At 38.3% G+C, this 15,759-nt stretch overlaps 3 protein-coding genes across 3 annotated transcripts in view; 2 read left to right on the top strand and 1 right to left on the bottom strand.

The window, feature by feature from the left end:
- The first annotated feature begins 1,067 nt into the window (after positions 1 to 1,067).
- Positions 1,068 to 3,919, top strand: c18h2orf50 (chromosome 18 C2orf50 homolog). The gene is made up of 3 exons (XM_020643128.3): positions 1,068 to 1,441; positions 2,362 to 2,401; positions 2,864 to 3,919. Exons 1-3 carry the CDS (start codon positions 1,221 to 1,223, stop codon positions 3,059 to 3,061), a joined length of 459 nt encoding a protein of 152 aa, XP_020498784.1. The 5' UTR covers positions 1,068 to 1,220; the 3' UTR covers positions 3,062 to 3,919.
- A 1,554-nt stretch (positions 3,920 to 5,473) lies between these two features.
- On the top strand, positions 5,474 to 13,898 carry slc66a3 (solute carrier family 66 member 3). Its single transcript, XM_020643089.3, has 7 exons — positions 5,474 to 5,709; positions 7,618 to 7,700; positions 10,198 to 10,267; positions 10,408 to 10,465; positions 11,019 to 11,139; positions 12,369 to 12,410; positions 13,414 to 13,898. The coding sequence occupies exons 1-7, from the start codon at positions 5,564 to 5,566 to the stop codon at positions 13,512 to 13,514; spliced, it is 621 nt and encodes a 206-aa protein (XP_020498745.1). The 5' UTR covers positions 5,474 to 5,563; the 3' UTR covers positions 13,515 to 13,898.
- Positions 13,899 to 14,011: 113 nt separating this feature from the next.
- Positions 14,012 to 15,759, bottom strand: part of rock2a (rho-associated, coiled-coil containing protein kinase 2a) — a 50,922-nt gene continuing 49,174 nt past the window's right edge. The window contains exon 32 of the mRNA XM_020643088.3: positions 14,012 to 15,747. Within this exon, the coding sequence (XP_020498744.1) occupies positions 15,744 to 15,747 (4 nt within the window). The 3' untranslated portion in view covers positions 14,012 to 15,743. The remainder of the gene's footprint in view (positions 15,748 to 15,759) is intronic.

The following is a 15,759-nucleotide window of genomic DNA, read 5'->3' as shown; positions in this document are numbered from 1 at the left end:
TTCTGTAGCATCACTTTCTTTTCAGTTCGCATCAATAAAGCAATGGAGTGGTGGTCAGACTTTTAACTCATTTAATTAGAAGCTGATTCAAAGACAGACTTTGTGAAATCAGTAAAATAGTCCATGGAGGTGACGGTTTCCCTGTGCCTTATTTAAACTCGCCTTCTATTGCTATATTGGGCACATTTTTTGTGTCAACTGACTCATATTGACTTGTCTTCTTATGTCAGAAATGTATGTATACATTTTAACTTTAACAAGGTAGTTCATTTTGTCTTACTTTCATTTCTTGAATGGGTCTTGTGAATGAGTCTTAGGCATGTTTGTCTCCAGCTGATCTCAGGGTTTTAGTTTGCTTGTTCATGGAGATCATCCTCTTCTTTTTTGGACCCCTGAAACCTAAAAACCTTCAACGTAAACATCATCTCTTTAGACTTTTGAGTGGGTTAAGTGTTTTAGGAACTATATTGTGTTATGTAATATAAGTTCACCTGGAAATGAGTCAGACTTTATTCTTTTGCTTCAATCTTTCCATAAATCAGAGGCAAGAGTGCTTTCAAAACCCTGCACACCTACTACACACCCTCAATGTGATTCAACAGAGCACGTTCAGTCACAGACTGATCACCCCAAGGTGCAGAACTGAACGTTACAGGAAGTGTAGTGGTTAGTGTGCCCAATACGAAGGCCACAGTCATCCAAGCTAGCGGCCCAAGTTCAAATCCAACCTGTGGCTCCTTTCCCACATGTTGTTCCCTATGCACACTCTCTCTCCATGATCTGTGGCTCTATCCACTGTCCTGTCTCTCAAATAAAGGCATACAAATCCCAAAAATAAAACTTAAAAAAAGCTGTTTAGTGCTTAGGCCATAGGTGGTGAAAATAGTCCTTCAAAAATCAATGCATGCTTTCTGCCCTTTGTTTATATTTGCTTCAAATGTCCTAGTCAGTGATGAACAAGTTGTCCTAAGGTAACTATTTGTGTCCTGTTTCCACAACATTTCATTGTGAACCTGTTGTCGTTTGTGATCAGCTGTTAAAGACAGTAGAATGACCGGAACTTGGTTTCCATGGAGACGTAAACAAAGGGCGAAGCGCGCGACCTGGCCGTGATTTCTTTTGAATACACGCTCTGTTCACTTGCGGTTTGGACGTTACTGTTGAATAAATGATAAGTTAAATTCAACTTGTGGAGTTCCTACATTTCCTCTAAACCCGGGATGGATTTGCACAGGCGCGTGTCCTCTGCGGGATACCGGTTACCGGAACGGAACCAAAGCACCAGCAGGCCCTTATCATCCCAGCCAGCAGCGGACAGGACGCGCCGAGCCCACGGACACACGGTGTCCACTGAGCAGACCTCAGACAGGAGTGATCCCGTGAAACAGGACCGAGTGTGGAGAGAAGTGGTGGTGGGTGAGAGGAGAGGAGTCCGGGAATGGTGAGAAGAAGCTAGAGCAGGGAATGTTCCCACAATATTAACCAACAAGTTCTGACCATGTTAAAAAGAAAAACATTTTCATGCAGGCCTAACATCCAAAGAACAATTTAAGGATGTTTATAGTTTCAAATAATAGTCCTAAAATATTAACAAAGGAAGAATATTTTAAAAACATCATTCAGAGGATGTTTTGGGGAAGCCAGGTGACCCAGAAAGCTCTGCTCTAAAACATTCCTAAAATGTTACATGATACCAACATGATAACAAAGGAAGAACTTTGTCAAAGCAACATTTTGAAAATGTTTAGAGAACATTATCTTACAATTATCATCCTTTGTCCATCCATCCTTTGAAAGCAAAGACAATCTTGTCCAGCTCTGACCGTCCTCTCTTGGAGGGATTTGTTCTTCTCCCCTCTGGTTGAAGTTACAGGCTGCCCAGGGCCGAGAGCAACAGATACAAACTTTTGTGTATTCCTAGTGAAATGAATGCTCTTTATACTGTTTAAATCCTGACTTCAATCAGCACTATAGCACTTTATTTATGATGCTACCATTCAAGTGTCATTTTTAATGAGCAGTGACATTTTCTTTTTCTTGGTTGTATTCGATCAAGTTGTGTTGCATTGTCCTATGTCTTTTTATATATTGTGTTTTTGTCCATTGATGTAAATCAAATTTCCCTTCAAGGTCTGAACTGGAATGAACTGGACTGAACTGTCTGGGACTTAAAGAAAACTTCCCACTGAAAACATTACCAGAACATTCTTTTTTAGAACAAGACACTCCTAGTCTCGCGAAGTCAAGATTTTCTTTCTATCTTGCAGTTGACAAACTTTAAGTTTTAATAAACCAGTTGATGAAAATGTATGCCTAGCTATATATCACTAAAGCAATTTATGACTGAATTATGTTCCACAGGGAGACGAACTGGGGCTTTTTGACAGAATATGATCAGATGGTAAGACTCCGTACACTCTACAGATTTTGATATTCAAGTGCATTTTAGAACTACGCCTCTTATTTAAAAACAGTCTTAATCTCTATATTCAGTGAACTTTTTAATATTTCACTGAGATACTTTGAGTCAATAACACTAAAATGTGCACTGAAAACACAACAATCAGGTCATTTGTTTAGCAATATTTTACTTTTTGATAAAAGAGCACTGATGTGCTTTTTGGAGATTTATAATGTTAAATTTAAGTTTAATTATACTTTTAATGAGTGCATTCCTGAGGATACTTTGTAAATGTATTTCAGCATGAATAGATGGCTAAGTAATTATTGATGTAAAAATCATTTTATGTGGTAAGTGGTTACAGGATCAGTAAGAATTATTCATCCTTCATGTTTTAATGGAATCCTGATCGCTAAGCAGTTTGACGGCTAACATCAGAAGTTACCCCCTGTATATTTTCAGGGTCATCCGAAGTCACCAGAGCCTTTACCCAGCAACGTGTCCCTCTTCTCAGACAGTGTCCCCAACACCACCAACCAGATGTTTGGCAGCAGACTGTCCACTCCACTGGGGCGTGAACTTGTCAGGCTGGACAGGCGGCTTCTCTGGTCTGGAAGCTGTTGCAAGCGCAAGCTGGATCCGGAGATGCTGCCCTGCTAGTCTTTTCATTTTAATTGACAGTGAATAATGATAATAATAAAAAAAAAAAAAAAAACTTTAAAGCCATATTAGTAAAGGAATGAAAATTATTGTTTACATCATTTGATAGTTACAGATATGTAATCATACATTTTTCATGCTGAAGTCAGAACATAGATGAATTCCTTGGTTTGGGTATGATACATGCAACAAGAAAAAGTCTTTATACTAAAGGTATTCACTCACAGATTAAGAGGGGAGTAGACGGACGGACACCAGCAGATCAAATTCATGTCATTCGAGCTCCATCAGGTATCTAACCAGATACTCCACAGACATACACCTGATCAAATTTACATGAGTAAATGTATCCCCACTACTCGCACACTGCAATAGTGCTGCAGGGACAAACACATAATAAACCATATCATACAGTTAAAAACACATTTATTATTAGGATTTACATTATTAGAATCTTTTGTACTGATACAAAATCTAATCAAGGGGTTAAATAGATTGTGTTTTCTAAATGCATGATTGGAGCTGTTCATATTGTAATGCAACTACTGAAACCTCTTAGCCAATTTGACACAATGAAGCCATGAATGAACTTTGAATAAGTTTGTGGAATTTTGGAAAAATGTACTCTAAACGAGCAGCAGGATATTTAAGTTTTTTGTACCTTTGTAGCTGCCATAAAATGCACATGTTTTTGTGAAGTTCTTGTTGGTCACTGCCCCTTGTCTAAATTTTAATTGAAATATTTGTCCCTATACTAAATTTAAAAAAATCCATCAGCTGGTTGTATGATGTGGAAGTTGCTAAAATGTAAAAAAAAGAAAAAGTATGTCGTTGAAATAAAGATTTTGAATTTTAAAATCTTGGTGCACTGAACTTCTTTGCTTATGATTCTTGTTTGTTTAAATAATGACTGTATATTATTTATTTATTTCAGTTTCAGAAGCTTAAAGAGTACCAAATGGAGGGTTTGCTAATTTGAGTTAAGGTTTTAAAATATCCATCATGACATGGTATCCTCATGATGCAGTATTGAGAATGGTTAAATGGATTTAAATTTAAAGCTTCTGTGAGTAGATCTTAGCATCAAGGTTATAAATATATAGTTATTATTCTATAAAGCTATTTTAATGCTTAAAACTGCTGCCGTGGGGTAGGTGAGAAACAAAGTGGTTCACAGCATACTATGGAAATAGAGGGTTTTTTTTAACCTTTCCACAGCAAAGTTTCACAGTGAGTTATACAACTGATTGTTACAAGACAGCAGGAACCTATGCCTGTACATGACAAGATCAGTAAAGAGGGCCAATGTACAAATTGGACCACAAGGGGTGCCAAAATCTATACATACTGGAAGTACCCTGCAGGAGCTCATATTTTTAGTTTTTTAAATAAATCAAAGCTGGGCAAACCTGAGGAAGCTACAGATGAAATGTGTTGTTCACTCACAATAAAATACAGTTATTTTCAGTGTTTTCATTTATTTCTCATGGTATGTTCCTACAACAGTGCGCACCTGACAACGTGTTTGTGCACCCGGTATACTACGAAAGAGGATTAGGGCCATTTTTTTTAAATTCTGACTTTAATCTCAGAATTCTGAGGAAAAAAGTGAGAATTAAAAAAAAAAATCAGAACCAACATTTTTTCTTTTTAGTGGCCCTAATCCTCTTCCGTAGTATACCCTGTTCGCCATTTATATATATTTTATTTGAATGGAGTTGGGAGGGAATCAGTTCAGCTTATTATAACTCATAATCATGGTATGATATAGTGTATGGTATCAGTGTGATTTGGAGAAGGCTATTTTAATTACAAACATTAGGCTACATGTAACATGAATCTGCATGGAGGACTGGGAGGACTGGGAGGACTGGGAGGACTGGGCCGTGTAGAGTGAGCAATGGTTCTGTTTTTGCAGCCTTTTCTTTTTGTGTCTTGTTTAGGTTGTTCCGTTTTTGTTCTCATGCCTGTATAATTTTTTAATACAATACTAATGCCACCTTTCGAGTCCAACGTCAAAAAAAGAGAAACAGTAGGAGGAAACCAACATGTTTGAGGTAAGAATTTCAAATGCTTCGCCCTCATTGATGGGCCCCAGAAGCCAATCAGCTTTTAGTGGATGTATGCGGAAGTGAGAATATTTGCCGGCTGAGAGTCAAACCGCCAAGCTCACAAAATAATAAAGGAAATCAACAAAGTTCGATTTCAAAACAAATGTGTACATCTTTGCTTTTCCTTTGTGTAATCAGTATATTTATCCTTAACCATAAACTTCAGATTCAGCATATCTTCAAAAGGAAGCTCCAATCATAGATTAAATATATTAACAACTGAAGCACACTTGGGTAAAATAAATAAAGTTAAAGTTTCTCTTACTTTGAAAGTTCACAACGGAAGTAACTTCTAAAATCCCCACTTTGTCAAAGGGACGGGTCAGGTCAGCAGCAGCAGCATCTGGCCGCTACTTTTATCTTTAGATTACTTTGAGTTTGTCCATAAACAATGCAGTCCGACACTTTGTTGCACGTCGCTAATTTCAGCACTCTGTTCGTGTGCATGGTGCTCAAGTTCCCACAGATATTTGTTCTTATGAGAGCCAAATCAACAACTGGAGTCAGCCTCAACAGTCTTCTTCTCGAGTTGACCGGGTATGTAGTGTTTTTATTTCACCTACGTGCTATCTTTGTTTTAATTGTGAAGAGTGCAGATTGTGAGAAGGTGAACAGTGAATCACTTTCTTTTATCGTTTTCTGATGTGACCTCATGTCAGTCTTCCTGTACCTCACCACACCTCCAAACCTTCACATAGTTTGGGTTATTGGTAATTACACACTGCGTTTTGAAACATACCGAGTCCCTGATGTATAATGCTCAATTCGGCTTTAATATAAATAAGCACTTACCTTTATTCTTCATAAAGCGATGTACATCTTATCTTTAACCCGTGCTCCCTCACTGTTTGCCTTTAGTGGGGCAATGATGAGAAGTGCACATTTATACAGAGTGATTTATTTGGGGCCAGTAGAGGATTAGGAGCTAGTTTCTCTCAGAGATTAAGTGTAAAATAGGACACAGCTGCTCCCTCATGAAAAATATTACAAAATAAAACAATCCCTGTGTTTCAGAATGAAACTAAACTATTGTATTTTTGGTACAGAGTTGAGAATTATGAATGTGTGATATCTGTTAACATTTCATCTTAAAACTCTAAATACATCTGCCATCATATTTAAATCCAGTAGCCTATAAACCAGTAGTAAAACCAGTAGACTATAAACCAGTAGTAAAACCAGTAGCCTATAAACCAGTAGTAAAACCAGTAGCCTATAAACCAGTAGTAAAACCAGTAGCCTATAAACCAGTAGTAAAACCAGTAGACTATAAACCAGTAGTAAAACCAGTAGCCTATAAACCAGTAGTAAAACCAGTAGACTATAAACCAGTAGTAAAACCAGTAGACTATAAACCAGTAGTAAAACCAGTAGCCTACACCTTGTCGGGCTTGCCTAACAATGTTCTTCCTTCTTTGTAGGTTTTACAAAACAGAACATTTAGTGTGGGACTGAGCTGCTCTGTGTCTGTAAGGCTGTGTGGTTCCTCATGTCTCTCCTTTGTGCCTGGCAGTATCTGCATGTTTCTAAATGTCTCCACTGTGTTGGTGAGCAGAAGCTGTCACCGTGCATGCTGCAGGCCCATTCTTAAAGCTGCACCGGGTCAAATGACAAAAGTAGTTTTATAGATATTACACTGGAATGAATTCAAAAGGACATATCTATTAATGAATCTTTGATGTTGCCAGCTTGTCACATGAGGGGTTTATCATCGACCTCATATCAGAGTGTCCAATAGTTTTGATTTATCTGTAACATGTGATCTCTTCAACAGTGGCTGAAATAAACAACTTTTAATAAATTACTTCCACGCTGTCTGAGATCAAAAACCAGCCGAACATGACCAATCCTATCTGCCTGTAAAAATATGTTTTTGTACTCTGTGCATCTGGTGATGTAACAAATCACGGTTCAGACAGAACTTGACAAAGTGATTTAATGTTCCTTGTAGGTGTAGGTGTCAAATCTGTCTCCTCAGCTGCAGTCAAAGGGAGAGATAATGTTCCCTTCTTCTTTCAGCCCAGGAGATTTCAAAGAAATTAAAATGCTGCCTCTGCCAGCCATTAAACACCAGAATATCTCATAACTTAATTTAATACTTTACAGTCCATAATGCCCTGTGCAGCTTTAACGTGATCTGGTTAGGATGGTTTATCGTCATGACAACTCCACCTTGAGTAAGTTTGTGTGCCATCACCTGCCTGTACATAGAAAACCTGTACACAGCTTTAATCATCCATCTGCATGTTAGCTTGATGAACAGATGATGATCATAAAACATTGTGATATGTTCAGGGTGATGTGGTATAAATACATAAAAAACTCTTCTCAATACATTAGACTTTTCTTAGTACATCATGTGTTAGCTCTGTTATCATTGCATTGATTTTATTCTTAACATTCCTGTATATCACAGTAACCTTCATAAAACCTCCTGTTTTACAGGTTCATTGTTTTTGTAACTTATCAGATGTACTATGACTACCCACCTCCTACATACCTGGAATATCCCATTCTCATTGCTCAAGGTGAGTTGTATTTACTTAAGACACATACATTTTAGGATCAACCAGAATACAATAATGTGAAGAGCCATTCAAAACAGGATTTATTCATTTCAGGGTCTAAAAATAGTTTTTTAAGATGTGCATTTACCATTTTGCCAGTGAAGGTGGCAAAATATTGGCTGTATATGAGAAGTGAAAATAACACTTTGGTTTTAAAAGTGAGTCCAATAGGAAAGTGCCTTAAACCTGCATTATTTTTCCTGGCCAGCAGGGGGCAACTCAACTGGTTGCATGAAGATGTCCAACTGTATTAGCCAAGATGAACAAAATAACAACGCTTCTTCATTGATGATTTTTTACTCAGTAAAAATGTTCCTCATGAGTCTTAACTGCCATTATTTTTGCTCATTTCATAAATTATTGCCAAATTTAGAGTAATACACATAGCATACTGTGTGTGGCCCTACCTTGTGTTACAGACATAGGAAAAGGTGTCAAAATATGAGATGAGATGAGATGAGATTCAACTTTATTGTCATTACACATATACAAGTATAGAGTAACGAAATGAGGTTTGGCATCTCACCAGAAGTGCAATAAGCAGAAAGTGCAAGAGTCTGTGCTATGTACAGTAATTACAAAATTTACAGATGTAGACTAAAAAAAGTGAATTATTAGGTATATCTGGATGGCTGGATTAATGGGATGCTATAAATATAAATAAATGCTATAAATATAAGTGTATTTTTAGGATTATAATATACAGATTAAGATGCAGTGAGCATGCTATACTAATAATATACAGATTAAGATGCAGTGAGCATGCTATACTAATAATATACAGATTAAGGTGCAGTGAGCATGCTATACTAATAATATACAGATTAAGATGCAGTGAGCTTGCTATACTAATAATATACAGATTAAGGTGCAGTGAGCATGCTATACTAATAATATACAGATTAAGATGCAGTGAGCATGCTTTACTAATAATATACAGATTAAGATGCAGTGAGCATGCTATACTAATAATATACAGATTAAGGTGCAGTGAGCATGCTTTACTAATAATATACAGATTAAGATGCAGTGAGCATGCTATACTAATAATATACAGATTAAGATGCAGTGAGCATGCTATACTAGTTTACAGATAATATAAAGAATATGGACATAATATGAACGTACTATAATACAATAATACAGGTGGATGAGAGATGTGTGTGTGTGACCAGGAGGAGTGGTGAGGGGATGATGGGTGTGAGGTGATATGCAGGGGAAAGGGGGGTCAGCAGGGGGCGGAGAGAGAGAGGGAGAGAGAGAGAGAGACAGAGTTCAGAGTTCGGGGGGTAGAGTTCAGTAGAGAAACAGCTCTGGGGAAAAAGCTGTTCCTCAGTCTGCTGGTTCTGGTCCGGAATCTGAAAATATGATTCAGATTCAGATATTTTATTGTCCCACAAGGGGAAATTTGCGTTGCAACAACAAATTTGGTATTTGATATTTCCTGGCTCAAAGTAACAAGACTGCGACAGCTAACATGCAAAGGCTTAGGCTTGAAATCGGCTGTCACAAGACAGTGGATGATGTCACGGTGGCTTCAGTCTGTGGCCATAACTCATCATGTGAGAGAAAAGCTGAACCTCGATATGAGAAATGTATGGTTTAATGTCATTATGACAGAGGTCTGACAGAAAACCAATAAACCATCCACAGTATCTCTGATGGAAACAGATGACCTGACATGGGTCTCCACTGAGAGGGGCATTTAGTCATCTATGCCCTTTCATTGGTTCTCCATCAATAACCTCCAAATGTATCAACAACAGACCTTCATACTTTCTACTGGACTTTAGTTTCCAGACCAACATGTGACCATGCTGACAGCTCAGTAACGGACAAAAACAATTATAACTTCTTAAAGGTAGAAAACTCCTAATGGATATGTGTTTGAGTTCTGTAAAAGCAGAACTATCAGCTTCTGTTTGAGATAAAGTCTTTCTATGTGATTTATCACACTTAAATATAATATAAATCAAGTATCTCCTCTGAAAATAACTCTGTGAGTCATGACTGTCTACAATGGGTGTAACACCCGAGTCCCACTGTCTGTGATGTTTTCAGAGTCCTATCTTCACTTTGTTTACATCGTCAGGACGGCCGGCTGACTCCTCCCCTCGTGCATAAAAGTTGTTTAATTGAGGGACTAGAGAAAAGAAGAATAACATACTGTACTCACTGCTTAACTGTGTTTCTAGATCACGCTCATTTCAGGTAAATTTACATGCAGTGTGAAGATACCAGCATAATAAAGATCGCTAGCATTAGCATGCTAACACAACAATGCAGCACAAGTTGTTTTTGTTTCATGCTGGTGCTCAAGGGCGACATCTGCTGGATCAAAAAATCACATATAAATGAGACAGTAGTTATAGCTGTGCCTCTTGGATTGAAAATCAGTCCTCTCGTCGCTTGCAGCTCATTGATCAGGTGTGATTTATATTCTGCCATGTGTCCTCAGATGTCATTCTCCTGCTGCTGATCCTTCACTACAACGGCAGCCTGCGGCAGAGCCTCGTCTACACCTTGGTGTATCCTTTCATCACTTTCAGTTCACCCTGCATGTGGAAGTGTTCCTTCAGAGCTGAAGAGAAGCAACGACCCATTGCACTTTAGTAGATGCCTTTTCATGCAGTGTCACTTATTTGTTGCCTTAACAGAATGTGTTCAGGTTTGTCGGAGGTTGGAGACTCCTCACTGTGGACAAGTGGATCATAGATTTGGCCATGGTAAAAAAAAAAAAAATAGTTAAACTCAGTGAGTCGTGAATGAAAAAGGTGGCATGTCATCAGTCAAGTGAAATGAGTTTTAGACTTGAATGTAAAAGCTGTCCAGACCTCATTGCACCTCATGTACCTGAGGAAGTCACTCAGACCTTAGATGTGTCAAATAGGTTTCTTGGTTGATGGACTGAATGTGTCTGAAGGCCTTTTTGCATATAAAAAGGTGCAAGCTGCTTTTCCTTTTAGAGGTAAAGTTTTGCAGGCCACATAAAGGGTTAGAAACTTTTCCTTTTTTGAAAGGTTTATTCTGGGGCTTTCTATAGCTACATTTTAGAGATAGAAGAGTGGAAATCGGGGACAGAGAGAATGGGGAGTGCGGGAAAGAAGCCACAGGTCAGATTCAAACCCGGGCCATCCGCTTGGAGGACTATAGCCTCTGTACATGGGATGCGCAACCCAAACTTCCTTTTTAAAATAAAGCTGAATTATAGTTTATGATTTTATATGAACATGCAGAAACCCTATAGACTAAATCTGTTTCCATGGATTTTCTTCTCAGAGTCTGTGCACATTCATCAGTGCAGCCAGTAAACTGACACAGCTGCAATGCCTGTGGAGGTCAAAGGACGCTGGACAGGTCAGCGCCCTCTCCTGGGCCTTGGCTACCTACACTTGTGCGGGTAAGTGCACGTACAGTAGTCGTCTATATGTCTCATTCTTACCAGTTTCTTCATGTTCTTTATCTAAACAGAAACGTCATGTAATCCTATGACCGTGTTGTATTTCTCAACTCATGGTGTCTCAGCTGCCTTTTACTCATAACTTAAATCTTAATGTGAAAATGCACGAGGGACACAAAAAGCTGACTAACTGCTGCTGTTTGCTGGTGGGTGTGTGGCATACAGAGGGTTTCTACATCTAACCCAGGAAAGTGCTGAATACAAGGATAATAACAGAAACTGCAGCTTCAAAGAACTCTCAGGCAGGAAGAAGCTTAAAAGCTACTGAGACGAGGCACATACAAAGTGTGTGAGTGATAAATCTGTTCGGTCTAAGACACCTTTGAAGTGTCCTTATCCACATTTAAACAGTAAGTAAGTGGTATCAGTTTGTAAAGCGAGCTTTAGTTAGAAAGTGGCAGGTCTGGAATATGTCTGTTTCATGTCAGGACCCTAAGACCTTTAATGGTGGAAAAAAAAAGAACTCATACCAAATACAAAGAGTATTCTTTAACAGTATCTCTTTTTATAGCTTAGCAATAACTTTTTACTGGGTTTTTTTTTTCAATCTATGACTATTCATTAAACATATGTGTATTTCAGTCTTTTTACTTTTTTCACACTTTCTCTGAACTTTTTTATGTTGTGTTCATGTGTACATGTACTGTATTTTCATATCTGCATGTGCACATGTTTATTTTTTTTACCTGTGTGTACATGTACTTAGACATTTGATGTCTGGTTTGTGTGAACGATGTATGCATTCTGCAGATATTGTGTATTTCTTATCTGCACGCACAGTATTTTTTGTTTGTGTCTGTGTGAAGCACTTTGAGTGACTTGTGTTAATCAGTGTAGTGATACAACAGAAAACTCAAAGTACTTGGTCTTTTTCGATTCTCTGATTTTTTTGAAATTTTCAAAGGGGTGAAAACAATCTGATCTCTGCTTTTCAAATGAATGTTAGTATCCTCTTATCTGTCAAACCCTCATGCTTTGCACTCTTCTTAACATTGGGAATGTTTAACCAATCTGTCCTCCCTAAAGTATTGTTACTTTCAGCTCATGAATATCTTGCTATTTACTCTACTCCTAATTTAATACATGAGGAATAATGCTTCATTCATAAAATATGAGATGCTCTGTTGGATAATGAGGATGTCATTAACGCAGCTTTCTCTTTGTTTCAGTGCGGATTTACACCACCACAGTAACGACTGGAGACATGCAGGGTGAGTCGCACACAATTCCAAATCCAATTGTCAAACTGATCCCAATGATCCTATGTTCCAAATTTTGTTTTTGAAAAATTTGGCTTGGAAATCAAATTTAGAAATATCTTTGTAGAGTTTTTATGCCTATAAGGAACACATGTTCCATAAAATAAAATATAATAGAAGCAGTTATCTTAGTGTCTTAGTTTATCAAAATAAAAATTCATTTTCCATTTTCAAAGCCGCCAACACGTCCTACATAAGATCAAGACTTAAGGGACGCAGACCATTTGTCTTGTAGACATTATAAAACTTTGTTATTGATCTGCAAGTTCTGTGTTTGTTTGAAATGTATCATTGCATTTATCCTTTTTTCTTTTCTTCATGGTTGTTCTGTGTGTACTTGTAATTTTCTACAGCAGTCAGGGAGCTAAAAACACTTCAGATCCAATAAAATGGTGATAACGTCATGAGCTCAGACACTTTGTGAAGTGTCTCAAGATAACACTTTAATTGACACACTATACAAATAAAGATTTATTGATTTTGTATACCTTGGTAGTTGTTCTGTTTGTTTACGGCTGATTTGGATGTCCTTGTAGCTATCTTACATAAACGTGTTATCATATGCATCTCCTCCTAGTTATTTCATATGTATACTTGTGTTCTATTAGCATCTCTTTATATGTCATACATATTTTCTTAGTCCATTTTCATGTCTTGGTAGATCTGATAATAGTCATAGTATGTGGTTAATGCATGATAACAGGTCCAAATATGTGCTTTTGTGTTTTCTTTTTTCAAGTGAAGAAGCTACAGTTTGTGCAGATGAGAAAAATCAATAAATTGATGTAGATGATTAAACTGTTAACAAACAGAAACCTCAAGGGGACATTCACTGAAGTCCTCTTAACGCTCAAATCGTCAAGTCATCAGTTTGTGAAGTCAATAACTGCATCTTTATATCAGAATGTGAATTACTGTTTATCTAGTATCTAATAAAGTCTCTCTTCTGTCTCAGTTCTGGTGCGGTTCATCGCCATGACGTTGCTCAACCTGTGGGTGCTGCTCACCGTGCTCTACTACCAGAGGAACAGCAGCAGGACCAAGAAAGATGAATAAGCCTGAAGGTCGGATCATGACGCCGACCGACTGCTGTGTCTTCCAGCTTCAATCGCCAGAGAGATAACTCGGTTTACTCTCGATCAAACAAAAACGATGAACAAGAACGGTTGTGTGAGCAGCTTTTGTTTTATGACCCATAAAATGTGCTTTTTATAATGTTTTTACCTCAGTGTTAAACCCACAGATTTCCATCTATTTTATAACATTCCAGTGCGTAGAAATCTGTCTCTTTCATACTGTGTGAGAAACTGTAGTTTATGAGAAAGCCAGCACAAGCCAATGTTCCTCCTCAGGATGAGAAATACTGTATTTGAAAAGATTTTTATAAGTGTAAAGTTCTTTTGTGAATTATTTTAATAAAGCAAACATTCTACCTTCAAACAGCGTGATAGGTTCATTAAAAAAAAATCAGCCAGAAACTGTTGCACCTTTACAGAAGAAGATCCAAACACTTCAATTAAAAGAGCGAACAGAAACCCTCCAAAAGCAAAAAGGCACATCCACGTCTTTATTGTTGAAGTAGTTATAATCATAGAGCTGTTTGGTAGCAAACATGCAATCTGGATGTAAAGCCCTTAAATACAAAGTGGACAAGGCTGTATAAATAATATAATGTGCACTGTATGGCATGTAAAATATATACTGTGTATATTATATGTATAAAACATGCTTCTTGGTTAAAGGAGAGCACTCAGTACACACACACTTACAAACACAGACACACACACACACGTTCACACAGTTACTCTCCTCCTGCTATATGAGCCTCATACACACAACCATGTGCCCAAACGCAGTCTGGTTCCTTTTTAATACAAAAATATCAGGACAAACACTTTTAGAAAAAACGCTCAATGGAATAGTGCTGCTCAGTATATTGATTTATGGGCTATGATTGCATACCTTCATCGTCTCTGCTTCTTCTTCTTGGTTCAATTGCCCTCATTTCATCGTCAGGAATGACTCAAACTTGGAAAAGGGAGAGGACCCTAACAGCTAACAGCACTGAAGTGTGAGGCCTGAAAAGGCAAACACATGCAAGCTCACTCAGAGTAAATTGGTGATTTAAAGGGGGGCTTCAGTCAAGTATATTTGGATAGAATAATACAATGCCTGTGTGTCGTCTCTGGTAAAGCCCAGATGTACATTCAAACAAACAAAAAGGAGCAGAGCTCGGATCAGAAAAGCATTAACGGTGCACCCCTTGAATTCAGTAAACATTAACCCTCGTATCTGACAGTGCAGGTTTGAAAGATCATGGGATTTGGGGGGGGATCTCATGTCATCTAATACCGTTCAGAGCAGAGTTCTGTTCACTTGTAAAAACCATTTTTATTCTGCATACGACGGTGAACCGATGATTCAGAGCGTGCCTGAGTCAGAAATCTGAATAAGAGGCACTGGAGGCTTTATTTGCTCAAATCCTGGAGGAACCTGACACTCTTCCACTGCCCTGCTGACTTTTCCCGAGAATTCGCAGCTCGTTTCGCTTCAGTACCTAAATTCAGGTTTCTGTGACCCATGTAGTTGCACATCTGAAAGCAGAAGTTTCCTAAGCAAGAAGCTACAATCAATACGTTTAAAAGTCTGGGTAAGTTTCAGATATCAACATCAGCTGCATTCAGCTAAAAGCTCAAACAAATGTACTATCTTTGAATGTAGTGTTCCCCTAATAAACTCTTCATACTGGTCACAAGTATTAAAACACACAAAATGTCTTTGTTTATTTGGCCACAAGAATCCCCCCAAAGTGTGAGGAAGAGTGTTCATGTTGGGTCCTTCAGTCAGAGTCTTGGTGAGAAGTGTTGAGGTAAGTGTATCCCCTTCATGCCAGCCCTGGTCGGGTTCATAAGAGCTCTTCCTCTTCTGCTCCGTGCAAGTGGGGAATGAGCTACTCCAGATCCACAGAGACACATAATTGCTTTAGTCAAGGGCCCAAGAGAAGACTCGGGCTAATAAGCTTACAAGTCATCCAGCTGGTTGAAGATACTGCAGGTGAGTTTGATAGATGGGAGGGGAGGTCGACTGAAGGGGATATAAACACATTTTGTAACTCTCACAGACTGCAGCACGACAGGGTGGGTGGGGGGTTGTGTGGAGGAAAGCAATGTGGAGTTCAGTGTGCTGATCTGCAAACAGAGCTTTGTATACTGTCTTTGAATGAGGAGGAAACATCCCCCCGACAATCAACGCCTCCTCGACGATGCACCACACTCCCCAGCAAGGTTAACTGGGAAAAGAA

Source organism: Labrus bergylta, chromosome 18 (genome assembly GCF_963930695.1).
Source record: "Labrus bergylta chromosome 18, fLabBer1.1, whole genome shotgun sequence".
Classification (NCBI taxonomy): domain Eukaryota; kingdom Metazoa; phylum Chordata; class Actinopteri; order Labriformes; family Labridae; genus Labrus; species Labrus bergylta.
The sequence above is the reverse complement of the archived record's forward strand: the minus strand, read 5'-3'. Positions and strand labels throughout refer to the sequence as shown.